At 34.6% G+C, this 20,393-nt stretch overlaps 1 protein-coding gene across 2 annotated transcripts in view; it reads left to right on the top strand.

The window, feature by feature from the left end:
• MOXD1 (monooxygenase DBH like 1) overlaps nt 1-20,393 on the top strand; it is a 127,760-nt gene that overhangs the window by 18,814 nt on the left and 88,553 nt on the right. For both annotated transcript variants that reach the window (XM_054492895.2, XM_054492894.2), the window contains exons 2-4: nt 7,460-7,606; nt 9,257-9,424; nt 9,563-9,646. In XM_054492895.2, coding sequence (XP_054348870.1) covers nt 7,460-7,606; nt 9,257-9,424; nt 9,563-9,646 — 399 coding nt within the window. The remainder of the gene's footprint in view (nt 1-7,459; nt 7,607-9,256; nt 9,425-9,562; nt 9,647-20,393) is intronic.

Raw genomic sequence — 20,393 nt, 5'->3', positions numbered from 1 at the left:
AAGTAATTTTTTATCTAAAAATATATAAACAAGCTAAAAACATAATCAATATAATCCACAAAACCAAAAAAAATACCTCAGTGATGATTCATGTTGAAACTGATCTAAATCAAAGTGTTTGAATTAGAATATGACTGAGATCCACATAAAGCCATTTATATAGAATAACATTATCTCAAGTATATTTCACTTTGCAGATCATTAATACTGTATAAATGTGAGAATGACTTCTGTATATCAGCTTTTATATTTACATTTTAAAAAACATCTACTTTTTTTCTTAAATTCTTAAAAAATTTATACAGAATCATGATTCTCTGAATCCTCTCCATCCTTCTTACCCACATAAAGTCTAATTTTAATGATTCTTAATTGGAGTGACTTTTATCAATATTGTATATTTATGACATGTATATATGATATGTTAAATACGTATATTATACAATTACATTTTTATAATGACTGTGATATCAGGCTATGACAACGAGAGTGCACAGTGATCAATATTTCTATTTTTATTTTTTAAATCCTGGAATGTAAATCACCATAGGAAGATAGCTGAGGAATGGCCTTTACCATGAGTGCATAATAGAGCTGCATTTGATTCTATTCGCTAAATAAAATGAGGAGTTGGTGAGGATCTCATTTGGTTCTAATTCTAAAGGTGAAATCAGATGTAGTGAAAATGATGTAGGAAGTTTTCTTAAGTATCTCTTAAGTACTATACAGTATGGTTTTGTGAATATCAACTTCTAAGTGACTTTACCTGTATTCGAACTCTTAATTGGTCAATATTTTACTGTGTCTGTTTCATTCTCTAGTATTTTTCCTAGAGGATGATAGTAAACACAATAACCTATCCATTGATTATCCACTTGAATAACATTTATCCCTTTGTCAGACTGTCAGGAGACTTAAATTCATTTAACACTTTTTTCAGGTTTAACCAATCTGAATCTCAAGACTGATGGTTTTATTGCTGACTGTTCTTTCAGTGGCTTGCTTTTTTTTTTTTCTCCTTCTATTTCCCTCTTTTCTTTTCTGCTTTTCATCCTCCAGGCAAGAGTAGTTGAATGCTATGAAGTTTAGGATCCTAATTTTTTTTTGCCTTTTTCTCTTCTTTTACTTCATTTAATTGTGCTTTTAAGATTGGCCAATGTGCCACTTCTGTTGTATAATATTGACAGCATTAAGGCTGTGTTTGATTACAGTCCATGTATTTTCTTAATACAGACAGAAGAAATAAGGTATTACTGGGGAATACTTTGGTCCCATTAAGTTAAACTATTTCTATACTACAAAGCTGTGAATATCAGATGATAGGTTCTTGTGTTTTATCTTTTATTTTCAAAATTATCTCCTTATTTAGATTTAACGGAAAGAAAAGCAGGATGCTCCTTTTCAAAGTATATGCATGTATTTCACGAGCATCTTCAATATGCCAGTCTCTTTGTTAGGTACTGAGGATATAAATTAACATAAGAAAACCTTCTGAAACATGACTTCTCCTTCTTAGGTCTATTTTTTTTTCTTATTTATTTAAAATAGGTAGGGGATTATCTCCTCGTGTAAAAGGATTTAAAATAGTTGTTGCATGTATAAACTCTTTGTTTTTCTGAATACTAATGTCAGTCTCCTAAGATTCATGTGCATGTAGGGGCTAAAAGGTCACAACAACATTCCCAGATTTCAGTGCCGGATGTGTCTGTATGACAGATCATGCAGACCCAAACTCATTCTAGCATCTGGTTAAACACATTCCACATCCGATCTTAACCATGTGTAAATATAATTAAGAGCAAATGGGAAAATAATTGTCTTCCCCCCTTTTTTTGTTCCATTGACAATGTAAATAAGTATTCTAAAGGCACAAATTTATAACTGAAATACTAAGATTAACTTTTGAATTCTAGGCAATTATCACATGGTTGAAAAGATAAGGCAATGCCTAAAATAGATTGCATGCTACATGGGAATGTAAATAGAGGAATAGAAATTCAGAGAGGGAATGATCACTTCTGGTTGGAATGATCAAAGGAAACTTCATAGGGGAAGTAGAATCATGAGCCTTAGCGGGAAAAAGAGATTCAGTAGGTGGAGTTAGTGGAGAAGATATCTTAGTTGAATGAAGAGAGTAGGGGGGATAGGGAAGAAGAATGTGAACAAAAGTGAAGAGCTGGGAAAAGGCAGAGTAATTGAAGGGAGCAATTAGTACAGGTCCCGTGGTGAGATTGATAATAGGTAACCTGGAAAGCCAGGTTAGGCTCAACGTGAGGAAACCTGGACTCTAAATTATAGACTTTGTACTATATACTGTTGAATAAAATGCAATGGCACACTGAGAGTGATTTTTCAAGGAAGACTATGACAGAGTATGTAAACGTAGAGTGTGGGAGATAGGAACAGTCAAAATGAAATAGAACTAAAAGGTAGGTTTGTTTTCAAAGGAAGACTTGATAGAAGCAGGGGCTATGTGTGGAGATGTGAGTCACAGGAAAGAAGTTAAAGAAAACTACAGGCTGGGTATGGTGGCTTGCACCTGTGATCTCAGAACTTTGGGAGGCTGAGGCAGGCAGATCACTTGAGCTCAAGAGTTTGAGACCAGCCTGGGCAACATGGTGAAAACTCGTCTCTACAAGAAATAAAATTGAACCCAGGAGGATGAGGCTGCAATGAGCTGTGATTCCACCACTGTACTCTAGCCTGGATGACAAAGTGAGACCCTGTCTCAAAAAAGAAAAAGAAAAATAAAGACTACAGTTTTGAATTTAGATAGCTAGGAGAATGGTAGTATAATTAAAGAAATTCAGGAACACGAGTAAAATATGAACACAATTTTGGATCCATTGCATTTGAAATGACAATAAGACTTCCAAGTGAAAAATACTTTTGAATATGTGATACTGAATAAAGGTGATAATTTGTAACTATTGGAGCAGATGAGATTCCCAAGTGGTGAAATATGAAGACAGAAATATAATTTTAAGGACAGAACTTTGAAGTCTTTAGTTAGAGAATGGGAGGTGAAAATAGAGTCAGGGAATAACAGAAATAAACTGTTCAAGGTGGACAATCACCTGTAGGGCTTTCCACGTGGAGAATGTGCCTTGCCTCGTTTCCTGGACTTGTTCCTAAACTTAGGGGGAAGAATTCAGTCTTTTATCATTAAGTATGTTAGCTGTAGGTTTTTTATAGGTGCCCTTTAAAGGGTTGAAGAAGTGCCCTTCTATTGCTAGTTTACTGAGCGATTCTGCAGTGAATGAATGTTATAAATTATTTTTTTCTGCATTTATTGGGTTCATCATATGGTTTTTCTTTTTTAGACTTTTGATGTGCTAAGTCGTATTGATTGATTTTCTAATGTTAAGACAACTCTGCACGATCATGCTGTATTATTCTTTTTTTATGTTGCTGGCTTCTATTTGCTAAGAAATATTTCTATTTCTATTTTTAAGGAAATACACATCTAGGTCCATGAGTGACAATGGTGTGTATTTTTTTTTGGTAGTGTCTTTAATTTTGGTAACAAAGTAATGCTGGTATAAAAAAAGGAATTAGGAACCCGGGAGGCGGAGACTGCGGTAAACTGAGATCACGCCAAGCTGAGATCATGCCATTGTTCTCCAGCCTGGGCAACAAGAATGAAACTCTGTCTCAAAAAAAAAAAAAAAAAAAAAGAGTTAGGAAGTGTTCTGTCCTGTTTCATTTTCTAGAAGAATTTGTGAACAGTTGGTATTACCTCTTCCTTAAATATTTGGTAAAATTCCAAGTGAAAGCATCTTGGCCTAGAATTTTCTCAGGAAGGTTTTTTTTTTACCTGTGAGTAGATTATAGAGCTATTCAGAGTACCTCTGTTTTTCTGAATGACTTTGGCTGGTTTTTGTCTTGTAAGGACTTTGTTTCTCATCTAAAGTATCCAATTATTTGGCTTCAAGATGAGCATAATATTATTAACTTTTTAGTGTCTGTAGGATCTATTGTGATGTTTCTCCATTTCATTTACATCTATTTTCTATTTATCCCATCTTCTCTTTATTTTTTTCTCTTTTTCTGCTTTCTTTTACAATCAGTATTTTTATTTTGATTCCATAAAGTAGATTTTTTTAGGCTAGAAAGAATGAAAATGGGAGCCCTCATGTATCATAACTGAAATTCTCTCAATAAACTGAGATGTGTGATCATAAGCTGAGGGTGGGGAAATGTCAGAATCTTGCATAGAGAAGGTTTAGAATATTTGTTTTGGGAGGTGTCTTCAGAAAATAGCAAGAGATTAACATGGATTTCCAGCCATTAGTGAGGGCCCAGCTGAAGTAAACATGTTAAATAATAATATTATTTGGATAGCTAAGGTTTATTATAATCAAATCTGAAGATCTGCCTCCAAAATAGGACCTCAAAGTTGGAAAATATGAAATTTTTTTTTTTTTTTGAGATGGAGTTTCGCTCGTCACCCAGGCTGGAGTGCAATGATGCAAACTTGGCTCACTGCAACCTCCACCTCCCAGGTTCAAGCAGTCCTCCTGCCTCAGCTCAGCCTCCTGTGTAGTTGGGATTACAGGCACCTGCCACCACGCCCGGCTAGTTTTTGTATTTTTAGTAGAGACGGGGTTTCACCATGTTGGCCAGGCTGGTCTCAAACTCCTAACCTCAGGTGATCCACCCCCCTCGGCCTCCTAAGTTGCTGGGATTACAGGCATGAGCCACCGAGCCCAGCCTGTGAAAAAAATTATAGTGGAATTACCATGGTGGTTAGGTTAGTTCATATTTAAATTTTATTTAAAATAAGATCCAACCATATTTTCCTTCAGTAAGGTTGAAGATATGAGCTTCTTTTAGACAACTGCATTTTTCCAGGAGTTCAGAACTTTGAAATAATTGGCAGCTGTCTTTTCTAAATATTAAGCACTCGCTTGATTACATAGGGCAGATGGCACAAGGGGTCACCAACATAAGTTGAGTGAAGTTTCTCTCATTTTCTAATAACTAAGTTATCTGAAAAGCCAGAAAAAGGTGGAATAGCTGGAAGGAGTTGGTATTGTTGAGTGGAAATAGAGTGAGTGGAAAATTGGCAAACCAGCCAGATATTTTGTGGAAATAATGGTTTTGGAAACATATTTGCAAGACTCGGATAATTATTCTACTCTTTGAACTGATTACAGTTTGTATTGTATTGCAAAAACTGCTTGGATCATGTAATGAAATATGAGTTCAGTGAAAAGGCACAGTTAACTGATCTAAATTTCTCATTGTCTACAGACATTGTTTCATTTACATATTGAAAATCTGTGTGATGAAAAATGGGAAAATCACAGACTCACAGGAGTATTTCATTTAAATTGCTTTCACAATTGCAACCCAGTTCTCAAAATAAGAATTTTGACAAACCTCAACTTTGGCAGAAGAAAAGTAACATTTTATGTGAAAAACTGACATAGCTAATTTCTGGAGACAGAAAAAATAAACAAAAATAAATGTACCCATCCTATCCCAGCAGTGGCCACTACACTGTAGAAGAGTGAAAAAGGATCCAGACTCTGGGGCCAGAGTGCCAAGGTTTGAATTCTGCCTTTCTGTTTACTAGCTGTAAATCCTGGGCAAGTCGCTTAGCCTCTTTGTTCTTTGATGTCTTCATCTGTAAAGTGGAAAAATAGTTTTATCTAATAGATTTGATTTGAAGATTAGTTTAGTTAATACATGTAACAGGTGTAAACAGGGCCTGGTGCGTATAAGAAGCTGTAGTTATTGTTACTGTTGTCAAGAAAGGTGAGTTAGACTCTGCATTGCCAATAATTTGGGGTTTTAACATGCTAAAGAAAATCTAGATGTAGTACCCTAGACGGGAAACATATGCACACTTATAATTACCATACAAAGGTGCTAGGAATAAAAATGCCAAATGCCATCTATTTGAGTATGACTTTTATAGACAATGGGAAGTTTTATCTTGTATATTGCATTTTCTCAGTCAAACATAGCTATAAATTCTTCAAATACAATTTTACTGTTAGTAAAAGTAATTATAATTATGTTTCAGCATGTATATTCTAAATCAACTGTACAACTTCTCAAAAATAAAATATCATCAGGTACTGAAAAACCAGAAAGGCAGTAATTAAGGCAAATTTTGTGTCTTTTATAAGTGACAAAAATTAATACTGTGATTTTGATGACTCAACAGAGTAGGCGAATGGTAAAAGGCATAAGAAGATATTTTTGGGATAAAACCAAACTATGGTGCAAAAGAGAAAATATGTATCGAATGGGTGCTAACCATGTAGGCAGTTATGCCCCCGCCCATGCTATCTCATTTGTTTATTTTTCAAAATCTATAAAATAGGTATATATCATCCCCATTTTAGTAATGTTAAAACTTAAGCTTTCAGAGTTTTACTTCAACAATTCTTCAAGGCTGTTTAGGAGTACAGCTGGGAGTCACATCCTAGTCATTTTCTTCCAAAGCCCATGTTTTCTCCACTGCACTGGTCTGCCTTCCAGAAGTGATAGGTACACTGGCTGGGCATGGTGGCTCACACCTGTAATCCCAGCACTTTGGGAGGCCGAGATGGGCGGATCACGAGGTCAGGAGATCAAGACCATCCTGGCTAACATGGTGAAACCCCATCTCTACTAAAAATGCAAAAAAATTAGTCGGGCGTGGTGGTGGGCGCCTGTGGTCCCAGGTACTCGGGAGGCTGAGGCAGGAGAATGGCGTGAACCCTGGGAGGTGGAGCTTGTAGTGAGCAGAGGTCCTGCCACTGCACTCCAGCCTGGGCGACAGAGCCAGACTCCGTGTCAAAAAGAAGTGATAGGTACACCATTGAACAAGTTTAATACAAAAATTATGGCTAATCCCCCAAAACAAAACTTCCCTAGTTTTTCAATATCGTGTAATTCAACTAGTTTTGTTTCCTTGCATATTTCCCGTTGCATTTTATTTTAATAAGGATATGCCATTAAAAGTCATATTGAAACAACCTATAATCCGCACTTGCCCACGGATCTCTTTGCTCTTATGAATGGTGAAGTGGAGCTCCACCAGGAGTTGTAATGGAAAGAGTGATGACCTTAGGGCTGATTCTGGCTTTGCTGCTAACTAGTTATCAAACTTTTTTTGTATAAATGCAAACTTTGCGGTAAGACATTTCGTAGCGCTATAGTCCCTCTTTTAATTTTTCCAAAGAAGGAAAGACACACAATGGTATCAAATGTTCATTCATTCCATCTCTTGATGCTCTGTGATATTATCAATCTACACTATGCTTTCCTGAAAGGCCAGAAGTTCAAAGATGGACTAGTTTCCCAGGGACCTGATTCCCCAGTTGGAGTACTCCAGCCCCTTGGAAATTCCCGGGATTTATAAAATAACTCTAGATAACAAGACTTTGTTTTTAAAGGTCCTATAAATTCTTTTCTCTCTGTATTTAGGTATCCTGATTTTTCTTTTCCATATTTTCCACAGGATTATTTTACAAATGCAAATAGAGAGTTGAAAAAAGATGCTCAGCAAGATTACCATCTAGAATATGCCATGGAAAATAGCACACACACAATAATTGAATTTACCAGAGAGCTGCATACATGTGACATAAATGACAAGAGTATAACGGTAAGGCATCTATGAGTGAATGCATGCATGAATAAATTGTATATTTACGCTTGTGAAGCACTTTAAAGAATAAGAGAAACAAGTCATATAGTCTTTTTTCTAATATTTTTGAAATCTTTTTTGATTTTTTTTAGTTTTTTTTTTTAGTTTTTTCTGTTTTACTTTTTTAGAAGCCAAAAATGTATAAGACTATAAATTTCAATAAAATCCATTTTTGTGTCAGTTTAACATTTTGAAGATCCCTTTAAAATTTGTATGATTTAGCCATAAATACATTTTACTTTCTTCTCCATAAACTTTGAAAATACACAACAGATAAATGTTTGAAGAAATGTATTACACAATAAAGAATTATGAATCTGAACATTAGGATATAATTCATCTGATTTGTAATGGACTCATCTTTGTGAATTTCTAAAATCAAGATGAATAGGTGGCTGATTATAATTGCCTATTGGCATATTAAATGAGATTTCTTATTTTCAGACTTCATGCAAAAATTAATATCTTTATGTGCATTCAAATTAAATATTTAGAAGATATGTAATACTTCAGAAATGTCCATGAATTGTTTGGATTAATTTTATTTTGTGTAGACCAATACAATTACCTTTTTATTTTGTAAATCAAAGCTTCAAAAATAGGAATGTAAAAAATATGAAGCAGTTCTGATTAACATTCAGCATAAAGAGTAAACGAGGCAGAAAAAATGCAAGCAAAGAGAGGGATTACTTTTTAATGCAATATACAGTGCAATTATACTTTAATTGGAATAATAATTATAGTCATTTGACTTATTAAGAAAGAATATAGCAAAGAGAACATTTAAAATAAATAGCTTTTGCTTTATTATTTATTTTCAAAGTTCTTATTACAAAGATCTGGCAAAAACACTTTTATCTGTGGGAGGATTGAACAATTTCTTTACACCCCAGCAAACCCTCCCCAACCCATAGCCCTTTGGGCAATCTCTCTTGGTTGCTCAATGGAAACCAATTTCATCTGACAGTACTTTCCGTAGTTGCAGTAAACCAGTCCCTAGGAAATTCCCAGGATTCATAAAATGACTGTAGATTAACTGTAGTATAATTAAAAAACTCAGAATCAGAAATCCTTCTATATTTATACTTTCTGTAAATTTATATGTGTGACTAGGCTAGTGCCTAGGAAAACATCTAAACATCTACGGTAAAAGGAAAAGTCTTAGGTAATTTTAATTTTTATTCTATTAATTTATTTTTCCCTAAAATCTTCCATGGCATTTAGTTTTCCAAAGTCTCTGCTGCTGAACAAGAATATTTGTTTAGAGGCTACCAGTTGCAGGTTTAAAGTTTTGGCGTGACAATGATTTATTGTTGTCATATACTTAAAATATAATTACTGAGTCAATTGTCCTTCAGTATGTTTTGGAACACATAATCTTGCATGCTGAGAGATGATTCCTTCCAAAAAGTAACTCATGTATTTGGATCCTTAGTGACTTAATCAAATTTGTGCAATTAATATTAGAGACCATGTTGAGAACTCCAAATGTCATTATTGTCTTTTCTTCACTTCTATATCTTGTTTACAATAGAGTTCTTTGAACTCAACTCAGTGGTAAGGAAAGTGCTCTCATGAGACCTAATCATGCCCATGTCTGATCCCCAGGATAGCACTGTGAGAGTGATCTGGGCCTACCACCATGAAGATGCAGGAGAAGCTGGTCCCAAGTACCATGACTCCAATAGGGGCACCAAGAGTTTGCGGTTATTGAATCCTGAGAAAACTAGTGTGCTGTCTACAGCCTTACCATACTTTGATCTGGTAAATCAGGACGTAAGTGTTTTGAGGTTTTATGATTGTAGGGATGGGCTTATTGAAAGTGTATACGAGCATTTTTGCTTACATTATTGTATTCAGGAGCATGTTAAGAGAAGGTAACTTTGTGTCTTCCTCCCCTTTTTATTAAGACAGGTCCCCATCCCAAACAAAGATACAACATATTGGTGCCAAATGTTTAAGATTCCTGTGTTCCAAGAAAAGCATCATGTAATAAAGGTATGTGACTCATTCATAGGCTAAAATTAATTTGCATGAATGGAAGAAGAAATTGATGTTGTTAATATAATGAAAACAGTAAAAGTATAGAAGTGTTTTTCAATTATTTGAAAGTTTTTTAGAGAAAAAAGAACTGGCTTGGCTGACCTGCATACTTTTTCAAGAGTCTGAAAGCTTGGATTATATCTAATATTTTGGTTATCTCCTAATTTTACATGTCAAAGGTACAAGTTTTGGTATGAACATGAACACTGCTAATTATTATTTTAGGCAACATTTCTACAATTGGAATTACTGGAATTGCAATTTAAAATAGTACGTTTACATATTGATAAATTATACCCATAAAAGTTACATTCCTCACCAATAATGTTTGAGAACATCTGCTTCATTGAAAACACTGGATACTGTCATAAAAAAATAGTTATAATATTTTTTTGAAAATAGAAAAAAGAAAATTAGTGAATTTCTACAGAAATAAAAAAACACAGAATTGGGTAGTAAATAAACCCAGTTTGCCTGTGCCATACAATTATTTTCCACCCTTCTGGAATGGGCCTCCCAGAACTTTTGCATCTACTTAGCAAATGAACAAATATTTTTAAAAAGTTACAAGTCCTTGGCTGTGTGCTAGTAGTTGTTAATTCCACAGAGGCCAAAAGTATGATCCATGCTCTCAAAGAACTTACAGTGAGATTGGGGAGACATGGCCAAGACACAAGAAAGAATAAGATAGAATTAAATAGTGCATACAGAGTACTGTAAGCATTCGGAAGGCCAGACGTTTCTGCCTTTCTATCAGTCCCCAGACTATGTAATGAAGCGATGTGGATAAGGAATGAATTGCCAGACTCTGGAATCTAGAGGGAAATACATAGGTTTGAGAATCATAAGTCCACCCTTTAATTAAACTATGTGCTCTCAGGTAAGTCACTCTGGGGTAATGCTGTAGCCTTAGGTTTTCTCATCTGTAAAAGGTGGACAGTCATAACACTTTTCCTATCAACCTCAAGACATTTTAGCAGAGATAGAAACACTGAGCACATTCTGTAAGTTTATTTGTGGCTAAAATTTGTTAATTTCTAATGTATTTCCCTAGTTTTCTTTTGTTTACAAATATTTTTGTTTACAGTTCTGCCTTTGGTTTACAAAATGATTCATAACTACATACAGAGGCAAAGGGAGTGGCTTTAGGGAATGTTATTGAGTTAATATGTAGTCCTAAATATTTATAGGTTATTTTTGCAAACAGGAGACTTACCAACAGTGTGACTGCAGGTGAATCATTTACCTCTGTGCAAGAAGTTATTTTCTACTTTGTGTATGGAAAAGGGGAATGCAAATTCTAATTTTGTATAATTAATACCATGCCCAAGTCCTTCCCTTGTACCAATGAAAAGTCTTCCTCAGGAAAGAGAATATTTCATTTATATGTACTGTATGTCATTTGCAGTAAATTTAATTGGAACCAGGCTTAAGAGACAAATGTAAAACTGTAGATTCAGAAGTAAAAACAAATGTTTCAAACAATCGGTCCTTTATCCACTTTTTGGCAAACATTAATTGTAAATTTCTTAACCACTTACTGTTAATGCATTTTTATTCTTGCCATTGTTAATGCTAATAATTGAGTTGAATGAAATAAAATAATTATGGATGTTTCAGGGAGGTCAGTGTATGTTTCAACCCTCTATGTAAGATATTTGCTTGGTACCTCATCTTTCTTCGCTAACTTTCCTGTATGAAGCATATTAAATGATACTCAGATAAACTTTCCTATAAGAAGCATATCAAGTAATTCTTAGATACATGAACTTAGAATTAAGTGCTTTTGGGAATACATAGCTGTCTTCACTAGAAATTTGCATTAACATGAAAGGCATTGGAGCATTTTTTGCAATGTTTGGAGGTCTTCTAGACAACAAAAGTTCTTTACCTTGAACAAAAGAGATTTGAGGGAAGGACAGTAGGTCATAAGGGAGTGCTCATACAAACTTTTGTTGTTACAGGGGACAGAGATTTGGTGGCTAGAGTTTAAAATCCTATTATTATGTGAGAATACCACTTATAGGATAGATTCCTTATCTTGCTAAACCTTAAAATATTTTAAAGTTTATTAAGTATTATGAAACATTTTTCTTGAAAATTAACTAAAATAGGATATTATTCAAAAAACAAAGAAAACTCTACCAAAAAAATTCAAAATATTTAGTAATATGTAAGTGGTTTTAAGGCAGCCTTTCAAAACCAGTTTTCATTTGCAACTTATTCAAGGTTTCAACAAAATTTTAATGATGTAGAATTTATAAATCTAGGACTTGCCTTAAGTTGTCTGATTTCCATGCTCTTTTTTCTAGTAGAGATGATTTCTAATAATTTAAGAAAAATATGTATTCTTTCCATAAAATCAAAGACTGCTATGTTTTGAAAAGCCATCAGTTAAGAGCTTCTCCTTATTCTTTATTTTATGTTCCATAAATCACTGTATCAAAAAGCCTCAGTCCTTTTCTGCTGCAAACAAAAAGTACTTTCACAGAAATGAGAAGATTGATTTTATATCATATTGTGTGGTGTGTCATTTGCAGTGAGTTTTAAGAATATCGATTACAGTTGAATTGTGCGAAATCAGTTTCATTTTCTGGTGTCTAATTCGCACAAAGAATTCGTCTGTATTTGCAGTTTAAATGTCGATAGTGCCTAGACCCACTTATCTGTGGTTCCATGGGTTAAGTTGCCTGTGGTCAACTGTGATCTGAAAATATTAAGTGGAAGATTCCAGAAATAAACAATTCATAAATTTTACGTTGCATGCCATTTTGAGTAGCTTGATGAAATCTTGCACTGTCCTGCTTCATTCCAGCTGGGACGTGAATCATTCCTTTGTCCAGCATATTCACACTGGAAACGCTGCCCATCCGTTAGTCACTTAGTAGCCATCTCAGTTATTAGACTTACTGTTGCAGTTATCAGATTGTCATGATATCAGAGTTCTTGTGTTGAAGTCACCCTTATTTTCTTTAACAATGGACCCCAAAGCACAAGAGTAGTGATGCTAGCTAGCAATTCAGATGTGCCCAAGAGAAGCCATCAAGTGCTTTTCTGTAAGTGAAAAGGAGAAAGTTCTCCACTTAATAAAAAAAAATGATAAGGTTGTTAAGACCTATGCTAAGAATGAATCTTCTGTCTGTGAAATTGTAAAGAAGGAAAAAGAAATTCATGCCAATTTTGCTGTCTCACTTCAGACTGCAAAAGTTATGGCCACAGTGCATGATAAGTGCTTAGTTGAAATGGAAAAGGCATTAAATTTGTGGGTAGAAGACATGAACAGAAACGTGTTCCGATTGACAGCAACGTGCTGCGCTAGAAAGCATTGAGCCTATACAAAGACGTCAACAAGGGATTGCCTGAAATGAGCGACACCAAGCCATTTACTGCAAGTGAGGAATAGTTGCAGAGATTCAGGAATATAGATTCTGGTCAGTAGTAGCCTCATACTATGTCACAATGCCTACGTTATTCATTACACTCCATCTCATTATGTAGGGATTGTATCATCTCTCATCACAGGAAGGGTAAGTACAGTATGATAAGATACTTTGAGAGAGAGAGAGACCGCATTCACATAACTTTAATTACAGCATATTGTTATAATTGTTCTGCTTTATTATTAGTTATTGTTGTTAAGCTCTTAGAAGAAAGTATTTGGAAATCTCCTAATTTATCAATTAAGCTTTAATGCATGTATAGGAAGAAGCATAGTATATATAGAGTTTGTAGTTTCTGTCATCCACTGGGGGTTTTGCAATGTTTTCCCCTCAGATGAGGGAAGACTACTGCACACATTTTATACTTATAATAACTATAACACTAAGCAAAGAAAATATATCAGTAGTTTGATAAGAATGACTAAATTTAAAAATATTTATTACATTTAAAATTTAAATTTTAGCCATGTAAAAATTATTTGCTTCTAAAATTATAAAATAAGGTAAATAATCTCTAAAATGACTAAAATATAAAATAAACATAAATGATTTTCTCTCTAGAAAAGATAGGATTATAATACAATTATTGGCTGTTGCAGCTCGTTTGTGATCTCAATTTACTGATTTGTATTTTGATTCTTAAAAAAATGTTTAAAATTGTGGCTTGAAAATGTGGGTATTATCAGATGACAGCATATCACATTGCAGGTGATTATGGAAATTGTAGAAAAGAATATTCTTGGTAATTTATATTTAAACTGTACTTCTCATGTGAGATCATCTCTGTGTCAGGTACTCGAGACTGCTCTGCAGCCCACCTCTCCGTATTTCAGCATGACTCTTTTTAAGCTTTATTTTAGATGTGACTTTACCGTAAATTTAAAATTTTTTAAAGAAGGTTGATTCTAGCACTCTCTGTAGTCAACAGTAATGGCATTGTCATGACTGTTAGTCATGGCTGGATACACTTTGCTAGAAATGGGGGTTATTGAATTGGCTTAACACACTGCTTTTTTTGAGGGGCTTTTATTGTCCGGGAATTCTCATAGATGAACTACACTCCTAATATATCTGTTTAAATGCAGTGTGTCTCATTCCATTTAATAGAAAACTTGCTGATGGCGTATTATGGCAAACGGGAGAAAAAAGAAAAACAGCCAGCCAAAATCATCATCCCTTAGTCCTCTCTCCTTAAAGGACTAGCTCCCTAATAGGGAGGCAGTACACCTCATACTACAGTAGGTGGGTTCCGTGACTGGGTGGATAGTTCAGGTTTGAATTCCTTCTTTCCATGTATTAGTCATGTAACTTACAGAAAAGTTGTTAGCCACACACAGTTCAGTATTTTCATTTAAATGGAAATGGTGCCTCCTAATGGAATTGCTTACATTAAGGATCAAACAGGAGTTGTTGTTTTTTTAAGCACTTAGCACACTATCTGACACTTAGAAAACTATTAATAAACTCAACTATTATGATCAGGCAACTATTTATTTTCAGTGTTGCTCCCTGAATGACTTTTCATTGAAAACTACCATTTAGTGAGAAGGCCTGGAAAAGGATGCAGTATCAAGCTTAAAGGTTGACCATTGCTGAGTTTTAAGAGAGGATTATACTTACTAGTTGTGTGACCTCAGGCAAATTAATTTACCTCTCTGTGCTTCGGTTTCCTCCTCTGGAAATTGGCGATAATAATAGTTCTTACCTAACAAGATTGCTATGAGTATTAAGTGAATCAAATGAGTTTAATATTTGTAAAGTATTTATAACAGTGCTGGGAACATAATTTCTGTTAAACAAAGTAAGTAAATTCAATAAAATTTTGTAGATCACTAGCAACACGCAATTGCTAATCTGTTGATCATCTTGTTAGGTTTCTGGATTACAGAGGGATCCCAAACAAGTCAACCCTTTCTAGGCAGTCAGAGTTCCAAAGAAAACCTAGCTTGTCCATCACTTCATTTAGGGAGGTCACCTTGAAAGTTTTCAGCTTTGGAGAAATGTGAAGTTGAGGTAAAACACTATCATCATCCTCTTCATCATCAATTGCTACAGGAAGAGAAATGCTATGCTTTATTACTTGATACTGAACAGAACATCTTTTTTTTCCATGAGATATCCATGCTTCTGTTCTCTTCTATTGGTAGCACTCGTAAATCTCAATGATTTCATTTGGGGAGTGTTTCCTAGAACATGAAAATTTAAGAATAATTGACATTGAATAACCGTGGAACGTCCCTGAAGCCAGATTACTGTAGAGCCATGAAATAGCCACTCGAAAATTGATTTTCCTGTAGTAGGCACCTAACATGAACATTAGGCTTAATACAACATGTCAAATGGACATTGCTGCCCGTTTTTCTGCTGTGTTCACTTAAAAAGACGCAGTCACATGGAAAACCTTATCATTAACACATTTCTGAAATGTTAAGTGCGATAGAGGGTTTCTATTTTCTGAGAATGTGCAAGTCTTTGGGGTTAAATTTAGTAAACTGTGGGAATTTGAGCATTCTCAATGTCAAACTACATGCTTTTATGGCTGTCAGAGTTAGCTCTTCTCTGACAGTATATCTCTTTCCTTCTTTCCTGAAATAATATTTCAAGACATATTTTAATTGATGCAGTTTTTCCCCCTGATGGAAACAGCATTTTGGTTTGTTGTCAGCCTGCATTTGCACAGACTGCTCCATCTAGTTCTCATTGTTTTTTCATGTGTTCACCTTCTGTTTCACTTTTTCATATGGGAGACTAGGTGTTTGCTGTAACTACTGACTTAATGGTTATTTGTGTTTTTAACCCATATCCATTCCAACTCTAGAATTTTTTCTTCTTACTTATTGATGTTTCCCTTTTATCCTTTCTTACTTAACTCTGTTTATTTTCTAAAGGCAAATCTTTGGATTTTTAGCTAGATTCATGTTGAAATAAATTAACTTTCATAATCTATCTTACGTGAAAATACTTTCCATTTCTTTTAAATATTTTGCAATACTCTATTTGGTTATTAAATTATTAACACCAATGGATTACCCCTACACCTCTGGGTTTTGCCATCAGTTGATAAAATAGATGATTCTTGATCTTCTAGAGAACAAGTTATGCCATAAAAATAAAAAAAATCTTGTCCTTTAATAATTTGTGGTACAGTGTTTATGGATGCCAAAAATTATTCCTCATTTCTAAGTGTATCGTAAGTTTTATCTATTTTTTATCTACTAGGCAAGAGATGAAAATACTGGGGCATTTACTGTGGCTGAAACTATAACTTTGTACAGAAAAGAAGTTGGTAGGAACACTTCCCCTAAAAGTAATGATTTGACTCAAATTAGTGCATTTGAAAGACTGCTGACTTAGATTGTTCAATGTTGTAAAGTTCATTTAAGATCCTCTTGAGTTACATCTACTTCACGGAAACACTGGAGATCGTCTAGCTACATGGGTGTTCTTATTAGTCACTTGAGAGTACAAGGTAATTAAATTTGCTTTGAAAGCATGTCTTTTCATGGAAGTGATTTATTGCTAACTCTGTCACTAATTAGCTTTCTGACCCTAGAGAAAGTACTTAACCTTGCCTGGTCCTCAAATTCCTTGTCTGTAAGATAAAGGGATTGGACTAGATGACCTCAATAGGCTCTTTCTACTTCTAAATATCTGTGATTTGACGAAAACAAAAAGAAAAGTCTGCGCTGGGGTTTGGCTGCTGCCCTGCGGTTTGAGTTCCTGACATGCATGCTTTTCAGTCACAGGGCATGCTGAGGTGAAAATACTGAGTATGCCACTGCCTCCCTTGAAGTTAAAAGGCCCCTTTATTTAGCACCTCGAGCATGGACTTGGAGGATAAGTTTTGAGGCATCTTAGTCCTTTCTAGAGCATGCCAAAGTGCCCCAGAATCCCCAGGAGAATCCAGAATGTCTAGAGACATGTGTGGCTGCTTGGTCTGTTGACAGAAATACTTGATTTTTTAAAAACAGACTCATAGACTTTCTTATTTCTGGGCTATACAACACTCACTTTTTGATCTTTAAATTCCCACGCACTTAACTAAACTTGTTACTGATATTATTTAATGGCTATTAAGTTTTGGGAACAGCTGGTTCTAAACACAGAAAGGCTGCAAATGTAAAGTATTCACAACAAATCAAATTCTGAAACCACAGATCTTTATAATATCCATATTATCTAGTGGTTGTACCATGGCCTACAGGGTCAGAGCAACTGGTTTGAATCTTGGCTCCTCAGCCTACTAGTGTGGAATCCAGGGCAAGCAATTTAACTTCCTTGAGCCTTGGGTTCCATCTGTACGTAGGGCTGATAACCGTATTTGCCTCGTATGTTAGCTGTCATCAAATGAAGGCAGTATCTGTAGAGTGCTTATATGTTTGGCAATGTATTAGATAGCTCAATAAGTACTGGCTATATTCCCAATTTGCTTTAGTTTTCATATACCTCTTAAGTCACAGAGATAATGTCATTTTAAAATAAAGATAAAAATTAGGAGTGCCAGGGTGAGCAAGACTTTACTGAGATAAGTTTGTGCAGTGTACAAGAATTGACTCTGGAGGTAGTTAGCAGTTGTGTTCAAACTCTCTTTCTCATTCACTGGATAACCTTGGGAAGACTAAATGCTCATAGCTTGCATCTTGGCTTGCAAAGTAAGGAAATAATTTTCAGCAAAGATGAAATGAAAACAAGTGAAAACACCTGTTGCATAATAGGCTCGTCATTGCTTGTTTTCTTCCCTTGAAGGGGATTATAGAGATGAATGACTAAAACTTCATCTAGTGTTTTCTCATTCTTGGAGTCAGGGCTGCACTGAAACAATGGTAGGCAGTAAGTCTCTATTTTATTTTGAAGAAAATATTCCCTGGGAATTAGATTTCATAGCTTGCTTCCATTACTCTAACCCAAATGAAATTTAAGCTAATTTCCTCCTGTTCTTGTCTAAGTAAGGATAAAAACCAACTGGTGACTATCCTCTGGGAAATAATCTTTGACATCCTTAAGTCACCCATTAGTCTTCCATTCTATAGCCTTAAAATAATTCCATTTTCAACTGACATGAAACAATTTTTTTTTTATTTTTCAGTTTTTCTTCTACCACCCAAGTCTACTCCAACCTTGTACATCTTTTTCAGGTAGTGCAAAAGTTTAGATGAGAAAATTGAAAAGCACTAGCACATTTCTTGGTAATTATTCATTATAAAAATTAGTAAATAATTTAATTAACAGCACTTTATTTAAAGGATACTAAGATATTTATGTTGAATTCTAGATGTTGATAGCACAATGGGATTAAGAGGTGTGGTAACATTAAATTATGAATGACTTTTACTTACATACAAGGAAGTATGTAGGTAAAATACTTTCTTGTTTTTTTGATACTTTAAACACGTTATCTGACTAGGTTTTCACAGCCTCCCACAAAGTAAGTTGAATAACCACCACTTTCCATATGAACACACTGAGACATAGCAAGCTTATGTAGCTTGCTCAACATTACACAAATTAGGTGAAGTAGAGCCAAGACTTGAATGCAGATCTTCTGAGCAATACTAATGGGGCTTTCTCCATACAATTTTGCTAGGCTTCTACTTCTAAATATCTATCCAGGCCTTATTATTTTTTTCAAGATGCATATGTTACAATGAAAAATAATTTGTGTGGAAGATGTCTGATAGCTTATATCCAGCCATGAGTTCTTTAAGTAAACTTGTCAGAACCTGAGCTACTTTTTATTTTTTGACAGCTTTATTGAGGTATAACAGATATACAAAGAACTGCACAGTTACAGTGTGTACCATTTGATGAGCTTGGAAATATGCAAACACTTATAGTGACACCACCACCCAAGGTAATAGACATATTCATCACCTCCCTTGTTTCCTTGAGTCTCTTTTTTTGTTGTTGTTGTTGTGGTAAGAACATTTGGCATGAGATCTACACTCAACAAATTTGGAAGTGCACAATACTATATTCTGCTGGACTACTTTTGAGTCCTACGGAATTAATGCATAGACACAGGACACAGGACTGTGTGAGCAGACCCCACCAGAATCTTCCAGAGACATCAGTCCAGAGATCCTGGAAAGTGACTTAGATCTAGTCACATATGAGTACACAGAGGCTGGGTGATTTCACCCTTGGGGATTACAAATGCTCATTAACAATGGATGACACATACAAAGTTTCATTTGTGATTTAGGAAGTCGTTTAAGTAAGATTAGAGTTAAGATGATTAGGCTAAAGATTATGGCTGCAAAAAGGGTTCATGTTAAACCTTAGAGATGATATTAGGGAGAAAGGAATTGGAAATAATTTCAGTGGAAAGAAGTTAGTGAGCCTGCTAATCTTATTGGACACGTCTTGTAGCATAAAGATTGCTGGAAGCAAGCCAAAAGCTTTCTGTTTAAGCTGAGCTAAGATCTTCTTTGGAGTTAAGTGAAAATAATGGTAATGGACTGTTTGATTCCCCTTTGCTATAACGAACTGTAGAAAGCTACTCGTGAGAAGAAATACTAACATTTTTCACTTGGCAGTTAAATTTATGACAAAATGCCTAAAGTGCTCTAAAACACGAAGAGATATATATTGTTGGGGAGAAAACTAGAAGTGTTGGCATCTCAGAAAAGACCTAAGAACCAGACTGACAGTCTGGGTTCTAATCTTACTTTAACCTTTGGTCAGCTGAAAATTAATGTGACTGCACCACAATGCCTCTCAAGAGACCAAATTCATGTTAATAACACAACTCAAAGACTATAAATCTGTATAACTGAGAAGTTGTTCTAAGTGATCTTTAACCCTTAAAATTCTATGACTTCTTTCATTGTATTATTGGAATTGACAAAGTTGGAAATTTATGGAATAAGTGTATAAATATATATGAATAAAATTATAATAAAAGATTTTCTTAAAATTGTGAAAGGACTTCAGATAATTTTTGTGTGTTGCCATAGGATATCACAGGTCAATTTTATTTTTATGTTTTCTATTTTCAGTGTAAACAATTGTATACTTATCAAAACAGGAAGATGTCTATTGCCCTATGATACAACAATGAAATTTTTAATAATTTTTATAAATGGAGATTTTAGTGATTAGCAGGAAAAATATGTGGAAACTCACTTTTGATAAGTGAGATATTTTGTATTCAAGCTTATAAAACTCATAAATCAGAGGATACTTTTTCACACCTTTACTGAGTTATCAATACCTTCTTTAAGGTATCAAGACTTTCTTTGGGTCATTTAACATGAATGTAT

Source organism: Pongo pygmaeus, chromosome 5, assembly GCF_028885625.2.
Source record: "Pongo pygmaeus isolate AG05252 chromosome 5, NHGRI_mPonPyg2-v2.0_pri, whole genome shotgun sequence".
In the NCBI taxonomy this organism is placed as follows: domain Eukaryota; kingdom Metazoa; phylum Chordata; class Mammalia; order Primates; family Hominidae; genus Pongo; species Pongo pygmaeus.
This window is presented reverse-complemented; position numbering and strand designations above follow the sequence as displayed.